At 40.5% G+C, this 13,169-nt stretch overlaps 1 protein-coding gene and 1 long non-coding RNA gene across 2 annotated transcripts; both read left to right on the top strand.

Annotated features, from left to right (window-relative positions):
* The first annotated feature begins 8,558 nt into the window (after positions 1–8,558).
* LOC133722919 (DNA polymerase zeta processivity subunit-like) lies at positions 8,559–9,470 on the top strand. The gene is made up of 4 exons (XM_062149771.1): positions 8,559–8,598; positions 8,699–8,779; positions 8,958–9,070; positions 9,447–9,470. The coding sequence occupies exons 1-4, from the start codon at positions 8,559–8,561 to the stop codon at positions 9,468–9,470; spliced, it is 258 nt and encodes an 85-aa protein (XP_062005755.1).
* A 266-nt stretch (positions 9,471–9,736) lies between these two features.
* Positions 9,737–11,733, top strand: LOC133719757 (uncharacterized). Its single transcript, XR_009851451.1, has 4 exons — positions 9,737–9,782; positions 10,139–10,274; positions 10,538–10,654; positions 11,443–11,733. It is a non-coding gene; the product is annotated as an uncharacterized LOC133719757 (long non-coding RNA).
* The last annotated feature ends 1,436 nt before the right edge of the window (positions 11,734–13,169 follow it).

Genomic DNA, 13,169 nt, shown 5'->3' with positions numbered 1-13,169 from the left:
GTATCTACTGGATTTATCGATCTCTCTAATCAGGCTACATCAATGGGTTCTTTGGGTGCCCCTGTCTCACCTACTTCTGGTGGTACTATTTTCCAACCTAATTATCAAGGTGCTATAGTGTTGAATAATAGTAGACATTCTGAATTACAACCTGCTTTTCAAGGAACCCCAATGGTGAATAGTTATTTTAATATGGGTCAGGCACCTTACATCATGCATGGTACTCCATCCATTGTTGGGTATGTCTCTAACACGCCTCAACAAGCTGTCAATGGTGCTCCCTCTTACACAAGTGATCTTATGGCCAAATATAATAATGGGAATGTAGCATACTCACAGTACTCTACTGGTGTTCTACCATATGGCTCTTTCACACATCAATTTGGTGCAACCTCACACAATGGTATGACACCAAATAATCTTGGAAGCATTTCTCAGGGACCCATATCACAACACAATTTGGTGCAGTCTCAAAGTATAGGAATTTTCAGTGGCAACCTCAACTCAAATGAAGGCAATTATGGGAGTTACTTAGATGATACTATTCAGAACAATTTTCCTCAACTTCCCAGCAGCAACAACTCAAGGAACTCAGTCAACAATTCAAAGACTAAATTTAATACAAATCAAGTTTATGGAGGTCCATTGATTTGTCAAATCTGTGAGAAGCCTGGACACGGTGCTTATAAATGCTATCAGAGAAACCCAAAGCAACAAGGTGAAGCCTCTAGCTCTAATGTTGAATGTCAAATTTGCAAGAAATCTGGCCATACTACAAAAATGTGCAGGTACAGAATCAATAGTCAAAATGGGAACACTGCATTGGTTGCCTGCACTAAAAATGCATCTGTTCATATTGGTACAACCTTGTCAAATACTGTTGAAGATCACCCTCATTCTACAGTTGGTGCTATATATCTATGCTGCAACCTAGTGCATGGTAACCCATGCACTAGTTTGAGGGGGGATGTTAAGGTGAAGACAAATTCTCAAGCTCAAGCTGATGCTATTAATGCTAATGTTACTGTTGGTAATGATGCTAGTGATGTGGTCAAGAGTAAAGTTAAGGAGAATGATTATGGATTTATGGTGCTAGCCTAACTAGTAATGTTGCTGTGACTAATGATGCAAAGCTTACTGGAAGCAATACAAAGTCATCTCAAGTCAAGGTTCTCAGTCAAACCAGTCAAGCCTTCACAAGTGATTCTGCCTCACAGTTGGTACTCACTCCACTTCACACATTGAGCATGACTCAGCGTCACATTGATCAATTGCATAAGGAGAGAATCCTGACCACACCATGTTTTACACGTGGCATAATCCTGTTGACCGTCCAGAAGAATCTAGCTTAATTAGCAATGTTAATCAGTTTAATTAGTTTGTTGATTTTGCTTACCAACTTAGTATAAATAGTTACTCTGTATTTTCTTTTAGGTGTGGAGAATCATTCTGTAAAAACCATCAAGTTTTCAATTCCAAGTTGCTTCTATTTCTCTCTGTGCTTCGTCGTCTACCTCATGTTAGGGTTTCATTTTCTTTCATTGAAGCTTAGATTTCTAGCTTATGTGATGCTGTTCATAAGTTTTAGCAAGTTTTACATTTGAATCCTTGTTGAGTAAACTATGCATCATTGTAAACAGCAATACACATCAAAGACCGTGTAGTACCTTAAATTGCAAGCAAGTTCCTTCCTATTAATCTGGAAGTTCTTCTCAGATACAAGGAAATGGTTCAGTTCCAGAGCCAAAGGTCTCACTTTGCTCTTGGCTGTGTGATTGATGACTGAGGCTGTTAAATTGGGGCGGGTCGGGTCCTCAGATTAACCCGACGCATGTGGTTGTTTGGTCCTGAAATCTGTCAATGTTATCAAACCAAATGATGAATCTGTCCATCAGATGCTCAATTAACAGGTGCTAGACTTTGAGTTCATACTTGGTTTTTCACACATATTCTCCCACCATAATGACACTCGGTTTGGTGTCTCTGCTAGTTCAATTGATAAAAAATTTTAATTTTCAAAAATTGAAATCATACTGATTCAGTTCAATTTTGGTTGATTCCAACCGTGTTAAAAGTTGAGTCTCATTTCCAAATTCCAACAACGTATTCTCATCTTCAACTGTTAACTGTAGTTTTAATCAACATACTTTGAAAAAAAAAAAAATAGAGTAAAACCACTCACAATAGAAAATTACTCAAAGAATCAGGACAATAGCTTTTTTTTTTTTTTTTTTTTTAAGAGAAGGACGTCAAGTTTTTATTTTTTATTTTTTTTAAAGGATTTGGAACCCAGCCTAACTAGGAGGCTCAGCCCCACGCCCGAATATTATTAATAATAGGAGAATCATTGTACAACGAGGGGGACATATAACCTTCACCTCGAGTAGTAGTACAAGAATCCTCATAGAGTGCGTCCTGAATAATAACAGGAGCCTCCTCTAGCCAATACTCATCTAAATACGATAGACTAGCGAGGTGCGCCAATCTATGTGCAACACCATTCGCTTCATGATATATAGACTGTACTCTAGTTGAAAGAATAGAGCTCAGATAAGTCTTGCAATCCTCCTGTTTGGCTCCAATTTTGCTGCAGCTGGTCAACAGTCTCTTTTCTGCGCGGGCGTGCCAGCACCGTTCGGGTGCGGTCGTCGGGGGTGTCCCTTGACCTGACTTCTTTCAAGTGATTGTAGACGAGGAGAGCACCAACCTCGTCGCTGGGGTCTTTGTGCCTCGTAATGAGGACTTTTGCTTATCTTCTTGTGTCACCAAATCGATACTCGATGTTGTAGATCGAGCAGAGCGAGAACCACCGGGAAGTGAGGAGAACTTGCTAAAGCGTGACTTTAGCTTGGCTGGGTTGCTAGGGCGTTACCCTTGCTTGGCTGGTTCCGTAACCGTTGTGGTCGCGGCACTACCGTCGGCTCCCGAGGAGACTAGGACCGAAGTACGTTGACAGAGGGTTTGGTGGCACTAATAGTCGGCTCCTGAGGAGACTAGGACTTAGAGTGTGATCATCGCTAAGAGAAAGAAAAGGAGAGGAGTTGCTCTTAGAGAGGTTTGCTCTAGAGAGAACTTAGATCATCTTAGAGATGTTGTTGTGTTGTGAATGTGTGTCTTAGAATGAGAAGAGAAGGTGTTTATATAGGGAAGAAAAAGAAGAGTGAAATGATGAGTGGAAGAAAAATAATGAAAGTAGATCTAAGTTCACTTGTAAAATATGGAAAAGATAGAGAAAAGATGGAATGAAAGCAAAGCATGAAGGTGCAGCAACATGGAAGTGGTGATGATCTATTAAAGAGATTGTAGAAGAAAAATATATCCAAGGAAAAAGAAGAAAAGCATCTAGCTTTCTTCATGTGGGTAGGAAACATGAACATGTGAATATTGAGCTGGTTTTAGGTCAGTTTCTGCCCCTTTATTCCTTCAATTATTTCTCCAACAAGAATTCCGATTTTGACTGTGACCTCTTCATAACAAATGTTCCACTATGAGTGTAGATCACCCTGGTCAAATTTCAGAGCTTTTCATATAGTGGTTGGGCCGGAAACGCTGCTGGACCTCTTACAGGTCCAGTTTTCCAGTTTTGCTTCTGCAAAAGATTGGACTGATTGTTTGAAGGCCTTCCACTCAAAAATATCTCTGGCACTCTTCATAAGAAATGATCCTTGGGCTGTCTAGAATGGATCTGGAAAGTTTCAGCTCATTTCGATTTCATTTGGTTAGTCTGCCGCCCCTCTTTCCTTGTTTAGCTCGGTTTCTCCTAGCCGAAGTAGGAAAATGTGCTAAAGTTGACTTTTCATGTTTCCATGCTTCCATGCTTCCATAGTAGGCTTTATTTAGCCTCTAAATATATATTTCGAACTTGTCGACAATATATAGCTTGAGCCACTGACATTGGCTCAATTTCTCCAAGACGTGCCTTGTCAGGCCAAAATGTTCATTTTGGGTCCAAACATTGCCCCCCAGACCTCGAAGTCAAAGGTCTTCGTCTTGACTGAAGAGGTCTTGAATCAACACTACTCTTATAATGTTTTTGCTCCAAAGCCACTTGTATTGGCTTGACTGATAATACTTGACTGATTCCATATAGGCCTCTTTAGTAGGATCCCTAACCTTCGGAGGTGTGTCATCTAATGCCGCTGGAGCAAGCTGAATCTCTTCTTCCTCCTCTTCTTGGTCCGTGACCTCTTCATTAACAATTTCTAAGGTCGCGACTCGATCATAGGCCTCTTTTTCCACCATGTATGAGAATAGCCTCTCGTACAAGGAATGGAAGACCTCTACCTCTTCCTCCATGAGTTCGTGATCCATTAATTAACATTTGGATATGACACCGCATATCCAGGCCTTTCGAGGTCGTCTTTTGCGACCGCGAGCCCCCATTGTGCCAATTCAGAGGTCGTCACCCCTGTGGGGCTGCCCTTATCATCAATACCACCGACTTGTAAAGGAGAGATTGGTTCTAGGTAATACCTTGCGTCTACGTAGCTGGCGGACACCGAAAAAGGTCGTGGGTCTGCTTTAACAATTTCCGCCTTGTCCGTGACTCTGTCCCACATGATCATCTCCTGATGAAGGGTGGATGGGACACAATAACTCCTGTGGATCCAGTCGCGGCCCAGAATTGCGCTATATGCCGCTGTTTGACACCAGTTTTGTTGCAGCTGGTCAACAGTCTCTTTTCTTGAGCGGGCGTGCCAGCACCGTTCGGGTGCGGTCGTCGGGGGTGTCCCTTGACCTGACTTCTTTCAAGCAATTGTGGACGAGGAGAGCACCAACCTCGTCGTGGGATTCTTTGTGCCTCGTGGTGAGGACTTTGTTGAAGTTTCTTCTTGTTCACAAGTCGATACTCAATATTGCAGATTGAGCAGAGCGAAATCACCGGGAAGTATTGAGATCTTGCTAAAGCGTGACTTTAGCTTGGCTGGGTTGCTAGGGCGTTACCCTTGCTTGGCTGGTTCTGTAACCGTTGTGGTCGCGGCACTACCGTCGGCTCCCGAGGAGACTAGGACCGAAGCACGTTGACAGAGGGTTTGGTGGCACTGAAAGTCGGCTTCTGAGAAGACTAGGACTAGGAGTGTGATCACCGCTAAGAGAAAGAGAAAGAGAGGGAGAGGAGTTGCTCTTAGAGAGGTTTGCTCTAGAGAGAACTTAGATCATCTTAGAGATGTTGTTGTTGTGTTGTGAATGTGTGATTTAGAATGAGAAGAGAAAGTGTTTATATAGGGAAGAAAAAGAAGAGTGAAATGATGAGTGGAAGAAAAATAATGAAAGTGGAATATGAAAGTGATTTGTAAAATATGGAAAAGATAGAGAAATGATGAAATGAAAGCAAGGCATGAAGGTGTAGAAACATGGAAGTGATGATGATCTATTAAAGAGATTGTCTTGAAAAATATATCCAAGGAAAAGAAGAAAAGCATCTAGCTTTCTTCATGTGGGTAGGAAACATGAACATGTGAATATTGAGCTGGTTTTAGGTCAGTTTCTGCCCCTTTATTCCTTCAATTATTTCTCCAACAAGCATTCCTAATTTCACTATGACCTCTTCATAAAAAATGTTCCATTATGAGTGTAGATCACCCTGGTAAAATTTCAGATTTTTATTCCATGTGGTTGGGCCGAAAATGCTGCTGGACCTCTTACAGGTCCAGTTTTCCAGTTTTGCTTCTGTAGAAAATTGGGCTGATTGTTTGAAGGCCTTCCACTCAAAAAAAACTCTTGCACTCTTCATAAGAAATGATCCTTGGGCTGTCTAGAATGGATCTGGAAAGTTTCAGCACATTTCGATTTCATTTGGTAAGTCTGCCACCCCTCCTTCCTTGTCTAGCTCGGTTTTTTCTAGCCGAAATAGGAAAATATGCTAAAGTTGACTTGTCATACTTCCATAGTAGGCTTTATTTAGCCTCTAAATATATATTTCGAGCTTGTCGACAATATATAGCTTGAGCCACTGACATTGGCTCAATCTCTCCAAGACACGCCTTGTCAGGCCAAAATGTTCATTTTGGGTCCAAACATTGCCCCCCAGACCTCGAAGTCAAAGGTCCTCGTCTTGACTAAAGAGGTCTTGAATCAGCACTCCTCTTATAATGTTGTTGCTCCAAAGCCACTTGTATTGGCTTGACTAAAATTACTTGAACAGTAGCCTCTCTCCCTCTTAATTATACATAGTGAGCATACATATATTAATCGCCAGTCTTCCTTCGCGAACCAATCCTTTGCGAGGCCATGTAATTAAAACCACTTCGCTGCCAACAATTCGCAACCCAGCTTTCGCCACAATTATTGGCAAAAATATTGATTTGACCTCCTCCACTGCTAATACCATACTAGGCATATTAAATGCCTCTTGTATATGTGCCAAGACCAATACCAATGGCCTCTTAAGTATATTAGCAAGTTCCAGCCACTATTAGGCAAGAACACAATTTTTTGCATCCTCCGCGACGCACAAATTTGAAACTCTTTTTGTATTTTTGTATTTTTGTATTTTTTTTTTTTTTTTTTTTAAATTTTAATAAGACATTGTGAATCAAGGTTTAGACATGCGGCCCAAGTATAGTCGTCTAGACACAAATTTTCTTTCAAATCCTTTGGGCAACCTTACTGAAATGGCCAGGTGGGGGAGGGCGAACAAGAGAGGCAGAATCCATTTTGGCATGAGCTACTCCCACATAGTGGTTTAGGCTCATTTGCACGCACTTCTGGATTCAAGAACCTGTCATGAACGTTGTCCCCTTTCTAGACACCATTTCACATAGGCTATACTTACTAAGATGAGAAAGGTCATAAGTGTGAAGACAGTTCAACAAGTGTTAATAAAAGCCGCCCTTAACCTTAAGGGACCTGAACTAGGCACCAATAAGGAGTTTAGGCCAATATTAACAAAAGAGACTTCACCTATTCCGTTATGATTCACAAATGACGAAAATAAAAATGAAAACTGAAAATTGACGGGAAATTTAAAAACAAAGAAAGAAGTTAGCAGCACTATATTTGGCTAACCTCCAGAAGGCCACGGGGGAGGCCATCTATGCTTCACTCCAAGCTCCGATGTATCAAAATTTGTAGGGTAAAAATCCTTCCTATGAGAGCTTGTAGAAAAAGAACAAAGATACTTCTCGTTGAAGAATTTGGAGGAATTTGGCTCGTGAGAGGGGTATTCTTGCCCCCCAAGTATCTTTGTTGGTTGACGAGACATGATCTCCAATTGTAATTTGGAAGATGACGGTGTCCCAAGATCGGCTTTGTCGCCAACTGTCGCCAACTTCTCTTGATCAAAGGGATGATCATGGGTCATATCTTGCCCCCCATGCATCTGATCAGTAGCCACATATTTGGCTTGATCAGTGGAGACATCAGATATTTGTTCAGAGACAATTTTCTTGTCTGAAGAACAATCTTGTTGATGACCTTCTCCATGCACAGCCTCTGTGTAAGGCTGTGACTCACCAGTGAGACCCTTAGGTTGATTGCCACCTATAGGCAAGTTAGTCTCATAAATGACCTCTTCGCGAGCAGCTTCTTGATGTTCCAATTTGTCTTGCTGCGAATTAGCTTGAGTAGCCAAGCTGGAACCTTCTTTGCGCAAGGTCGCGAACTCCGATGAGGTCTGTTTGTGCTGGGTTGCGACAACATTCATCGACTGCTGGTGGTTTTCTTGGGCTGGTTGGGTCACGTCGGCCAGCTGCTCCCAAGTCTGCCACGGCTCTTGTTGGGCTGATTGGAAAAGTTCATCCATCCTCTTCTGCTGCGCTGCCAGGACATTTTTCAAATTCGCATAATACGAAGCAGTGTTCTGTTGAAAGATAGCAAGTCGCTCCTCTATGCTCGCATTCTCCGGAATGGGAATGGGCACATAGCCTTCTATCGTCGCCATGACTTCTGGAATTTCTTTTGGTAAAGATTTTCCTCTGGCATCCCAATGATGGTGAACACAAAAAGACTCTGATGTAGTCCCACTGGGCGTGCCAAAATGTTTGGCTCCAATTTTGTTGCAGCTGGTCAACAGTCTCTTTTCTGCGCGGGCGTGCCAGCACCGTTCGGGTGCGGTCGTCGGGGGTGTCCCTTGACCTGACTTCTTTCAAGCAATTGTGGACGAGGAGAGCACCAACCTCGTCGTGGGATTCTTTGTGCCTCGTGGCGAGGACTTTTGCTGAGCTTCTTGAAAATCACCAAATCGATACTCGATGTTGTAGATCGAGCAGAGTGAGAACCACCGGGAAGTGAGGAGAACTTGCTAAAGCGTGACTTTAGCTTGGCTGGGTTGCTAGGGCGTTACCCTTGCTTGGCTGGTTCTGTAACCGTTGTGGTCGCGGCACTACCGTCGGCTCCCGAGGAGACTAGGACCGAAGCACGTTGACAGAGGGTTTGGTGGCACTGAAAGTCGGCTTCTGAGAAGACTAGGACTAGGAGTGAGATCACCGCTAAGAGAAAGAGAAGGAGAGGGAGAGGAGTTGCTCTTAGAGAGGTTTGCTCTAGAGAGAACTTAGATCATCTTAGAGATGTTGTTGTTGGGCCAAGGAGGAGATCGCCAAGGCTGTTAGGGCTGAAAAATGGGGCTTAAGATCGGTGTCGACAACACAGTTAAGATTAGTTTCTGCACTTCTTGCTATTACAAGTAATTCTCTAATTTGTTCTCTGTTTTAGTGGGTTTGTTTCTTTGTGCTTATAATTCAAATTGAATATTGCACAGATGAAACCGCTCGGATTCTGGTTGAGTTCTTGGAGGTGGCAATCACATCAATCGTTTTCCTCAAAGGAATTTATCCTACAGGTTTGTTTTAATCTCATTCAATCACAAAGCCCAGTTCTTGTTTGTGGTTTCTGGGAAAATTTTTGGTATTGGGTTTGTGTTTTTCTTCCATTATTTGGGGAACTTAGAAAGGAAAACCATAAAAGTCCATGTGTATGAGGGGTTTAATGTTTGAAATTGCTTTGTTTTTGGGTTGAAGGCGCTTTTGAGAGAAGGAAGTATATGAATTTGGTTGTTCATAAAGCTCGGCACCCTGAGCTCAGAGATTATATCCATTCTGCTATCTCAAGACTTCTTCCTTTTATCAAAAAGGTGAGTACTTTGGGAATAAATTCCTTTGCTTTTTTTTTTTTCCGTAATATATTGTCTTTTGTAATGAGATGTTTGCAAGAATTAGCCGATTCATGTAATGCTACTAGTCAGTGGTTGAGTTTTGGAATAGACTACTGACCTGTTTGTTGAAATTGTTACATTGTTATACATTTGGGCTAACACTAGTATCAAGTGGAAGTCATTGTCTCACCTTAATTATTCTATTTCTTTTTCTTTTTACCTTTTCTTGCACAATCTTCATTTACGTTCTTCTTCTTCTTCTTCTTCTTCTTCGTCTTCCTCTCTCTCTCTCTCTCTCTCTGAATCCTAATTCCGAAGCATACATATACTATTTCATATATAACTACAATGTCAGGTTTTTTGCAATGGATCTCCCTGATTCGCCCGTCTCCGGTCAGTTCATATTGTATTTCATGCAGTCTTATTCAATTGATTTCTCATTCGTTTGATTTTAATATGCAATCCGACAGTACTGATCACCTGGTCAGCAACTGACCAGGGATCATTTGCTCAATCACCGTCCGATTGAAATCGGACGGTTCACAACTCTCTTCTTCTCTCTCATCACTTAGCTGTGAACCGTTCGATTTCAATCGGACGGTGATTGAGCAAATGATCCCTGGTCAGTTGCTGACCAGGTGATCAGGATCGGCACTGGGAGAGCTTCCTCCATTTTTCATATCAAGAGCTGGTAACTACCAAACAAACAAAATAAGTACTTACGGTCACCAAGTACTGTATTGCCATTAAGATATGTATTATTGTAGCAAACAGTTTCTTTCTAGACGGGAACAGCCTGTTGAAAAGCTTCACCCAGTCAATTTTTTCTTTTTCTTTTGAACTCTTATCTTCATCTTTGCTTCTCAAGTATATTTAGAATTATAAAAAATTGCACTTACGGATGGATTGATTAATCTTGGTTGAACAAGTAACTAGTTATTACAATTGTTGTACATATATTTTAGCGAGTCTTTTATCATTTTGGCTCTTCAACACGTCAATACATTTCTGCCGATCTGCATTATCCTAACCTATGAAGTTTTGCAGCTCGTATAGCAGGGAGTGAATTGGAAGTAATGAAAGAATTGGATTCTTCTTCAACTGAAGATGGTGGAGTTGTAGCTTATCACGTGAACCGGATCAAACTATGGCTAACTTTTTAACGATATTAGTTCTTGCTTCGGTAAGGTTTCTTCTTGCTCTTATAGGAAAACTTTTATAATATGTGTTATGTCATTTCCCAAAACATGGCTATGGAGATATATTTTATATACTTTTTTTTCCCTTTAAAAGCTGGTTTCAAAGTTAGCTTAATCATACTCCTGATTTTACAAATTTCTGTTAATATTTGCTCTTTCCAACTCCATTTTGCATTGCAGTATATATTTTTATTACTTTTTCTTCAATATTTTCAATCCTCCTAGTTCTTATCAGATATAATTTCAGGTACCCAACCCTCTATTTGACCTTGCTGGTATAATGTGTGGACAATTTGGCATTCCATTTTGGACATTCTTTATCTCAACAATGATTGGAAAGGTATTTATCAAGACTCACATACAGGTATGTTAACTTGTAAGATATTTTCTAAAATTTGAGAACTTATTACTATATCTGCTCATTGAATATTCATGGTTGCTTTTATGCACTACAGTTGCTATGTTTAATTATGTGGTGCTAGATATAATTTTTCATAACATCATGCCAGCAGCAGTGGTACTGTGACTTGATCACTATCATCATATATGTGTCTTTTGTAGTCAAAATATGTTTTAATTTCTTGAACATCAACGTGGGTTAGAGATGAATCTCCATACAAGTTAGTTCGAGTGTATGGTATAAATGAGTAGGGTCTGAAATGTAAATTGCATGATTTGAATTGCTGAAAGAGTAACTGCACTGGAAGAACTGCTTCCACAATCTGTAGAGGTAATAATTTGCCTATGCTAGATCATGCATGCTGTCTTCAATCTAATTTGTTACACATTTCCTTGTCAATTATTTGTTTTCTTTTATTATGTCGTATTGCTACCTTCAATCTGAATATTTTGAATTAGTAACTAAGTTACTGACGTGGGCAGCTGAGTCTGCATATATATAAACATAATTAGAGTTTGGTATGTAATCACTGACATATTAATCAAGCCTATTGATAAGATCGTGTGAGCTATATATACAGAGAATCACTAATTTTGTGCATGTGTATCTCGGAGAGGATGCAAAAGCATTAAAAATGAGATTTTCAGGTGTCCAGGATCACGTTGGTATTGTAATGGATCATCTGCCAAAAGTTAAAAACTGGACCTAACTTTATTTGTTTGTGCTTCCGCCAATTTTTTTTTTTTATGCAGAAATATGATGCTGACCCAGCAGCAAAGGCAGCTGCTGCAACTGTCCTTGGCATCCAAGTTGGGTGTGGATTCAGGTCTAAGATTCCATGTAGGAGATGAATCTTTAGTGGCAAGTATGAGAGAACTTTAGCAGCAAATATTTTTCTCTTGTGACGATTTGATTGTATCATCTTTTGCTATCTTTCAATGTAATTAGCTAGAATGCAGTAGCCATCAAGCTAGCTGGAATGCTTTCTATTTTGGTTTTATGGTATGAATGGATACATGAATGCTACATCTTTTGGTACATTAGATGGTTGAATTAGAGTATTTCAATGCCTAAATCTTATATTGTGCATTATTTTTGTGAAAATATTTCAGGTAAAGAACCGAAAATAATCAAACAGTCAATTACATTATGTTGTATGAATACGCATATATCGTTAATCACACAACAAATCAATGTTAATCACACAATGATACCTATAAAATTTCGTTGTCTCATTAATACTCACACAACAGAACATATAGGTATCAGTTGTCCAATGTTAAATCACACAACGGTCCCTATAAAATTTTGTTGTCTCATTAGTATTCACATAACAGTTGCCATATTTTTCTGTTGTATGATAAGTTAACCAACGACAACATGGTATTACTTTTGTTGTCTGAGTGTCATTTTTCTGTTGTGTGAGAAGTTAACCAACAACGGTCCCTACTTACTTCTGTTGTCTGACCACCATCGAAACAACAATTGAATGTGCCGCATCCAATTTCTGGCATTGGCCACCGCAGAATCAGTGCAACGGTTATAACTGAAGCGTTGTGTCTATGATATTCACACAACGGTGTTTCACCGTTGTGTGAGTGTGCTCATCACACAACACCGAGATAGACGACAGACATGGCCCAAATCACACAACAGATTTCCACTGTTGTGTGATGCAGTTTTTGTAGTAGTGGGATATATTAATAATGAAATATGCCCATTCGTGTTCATTAAAAGAACAAGTTCCGGATTTGCAATCGTAGCAGTTTATGTTGATGACATGAACCTAATTGGAACTCTAGATGAGTTAAAGGAAACTGCTAAATACTTGAAATCCGAATTTGAGATGAAAGATCTTGGGAAAACATGGTTTTATCTCGGATTAGAACTCGAGCACCGTAATGATGGGATTTTGATCCATCAGTCTGCATATACTCAGAAAATTCTAAGGCGCTTCAATGAAGATAAAGTGAAGCCTGTGAGTACTCTCATGATTGGCCGTAGTCTTGAGCCCGAAAAGGATCTGTTTCGTCCAAAGGATGAGGAAGAGGATTTATTAGAGGCTGAAGTGCCATATCTAAGTGCAATAGGCGCATTATTGTACTTAGCTCAATACACAAGACTAGACATCTCATTCTCAGTGAACTTGTTAGCTAGACATAGCTCTGCGCCAACAGGCTGCCATTGGATTGGTGTAAAAAAAATCTTTCGATACTTAAAAGGTATGATTGATATGGGCTTGTTTTATCCCTACAGAGAGAAAAGGAAAGACGGAAGTTTGGGATCGGACCCCATAAGGCAAAACGCCGCCGTCCATGGTGGCCGACGTCACCCTCCTCCTCTCCATCAAAACGACGGTGATGTTTTGATGGGTTTTGCTAATCCAGTGTATCTCTCTGACCCTCACAAAGGTCGCTCCCAAATAGGTTATGTTTTTACCATGGGAAGCACTGTAATATCTTGGAGGTCTACAAAACAG

The sequence above is a fragment of the Rosa rugosa genome, chromosome 7 (genome assembly GCF_958449725.1).
Source record: "Rosa rugosa chromosome 7, drRosRugo1.1, whole genome shotgun sequence".
In the NCBI taxonomy this organism is placed as follows: Eukaryota; Viridiplantae; Streptophyta; class Magnoliopsida; order Rosales; family Rosaceae; genus Rosa; species Rosa rugosa.
Note: the sequence above shows the minus strand (reverse complement) of the source record. Positions and strands in the feature narration are given on the sequence as shown.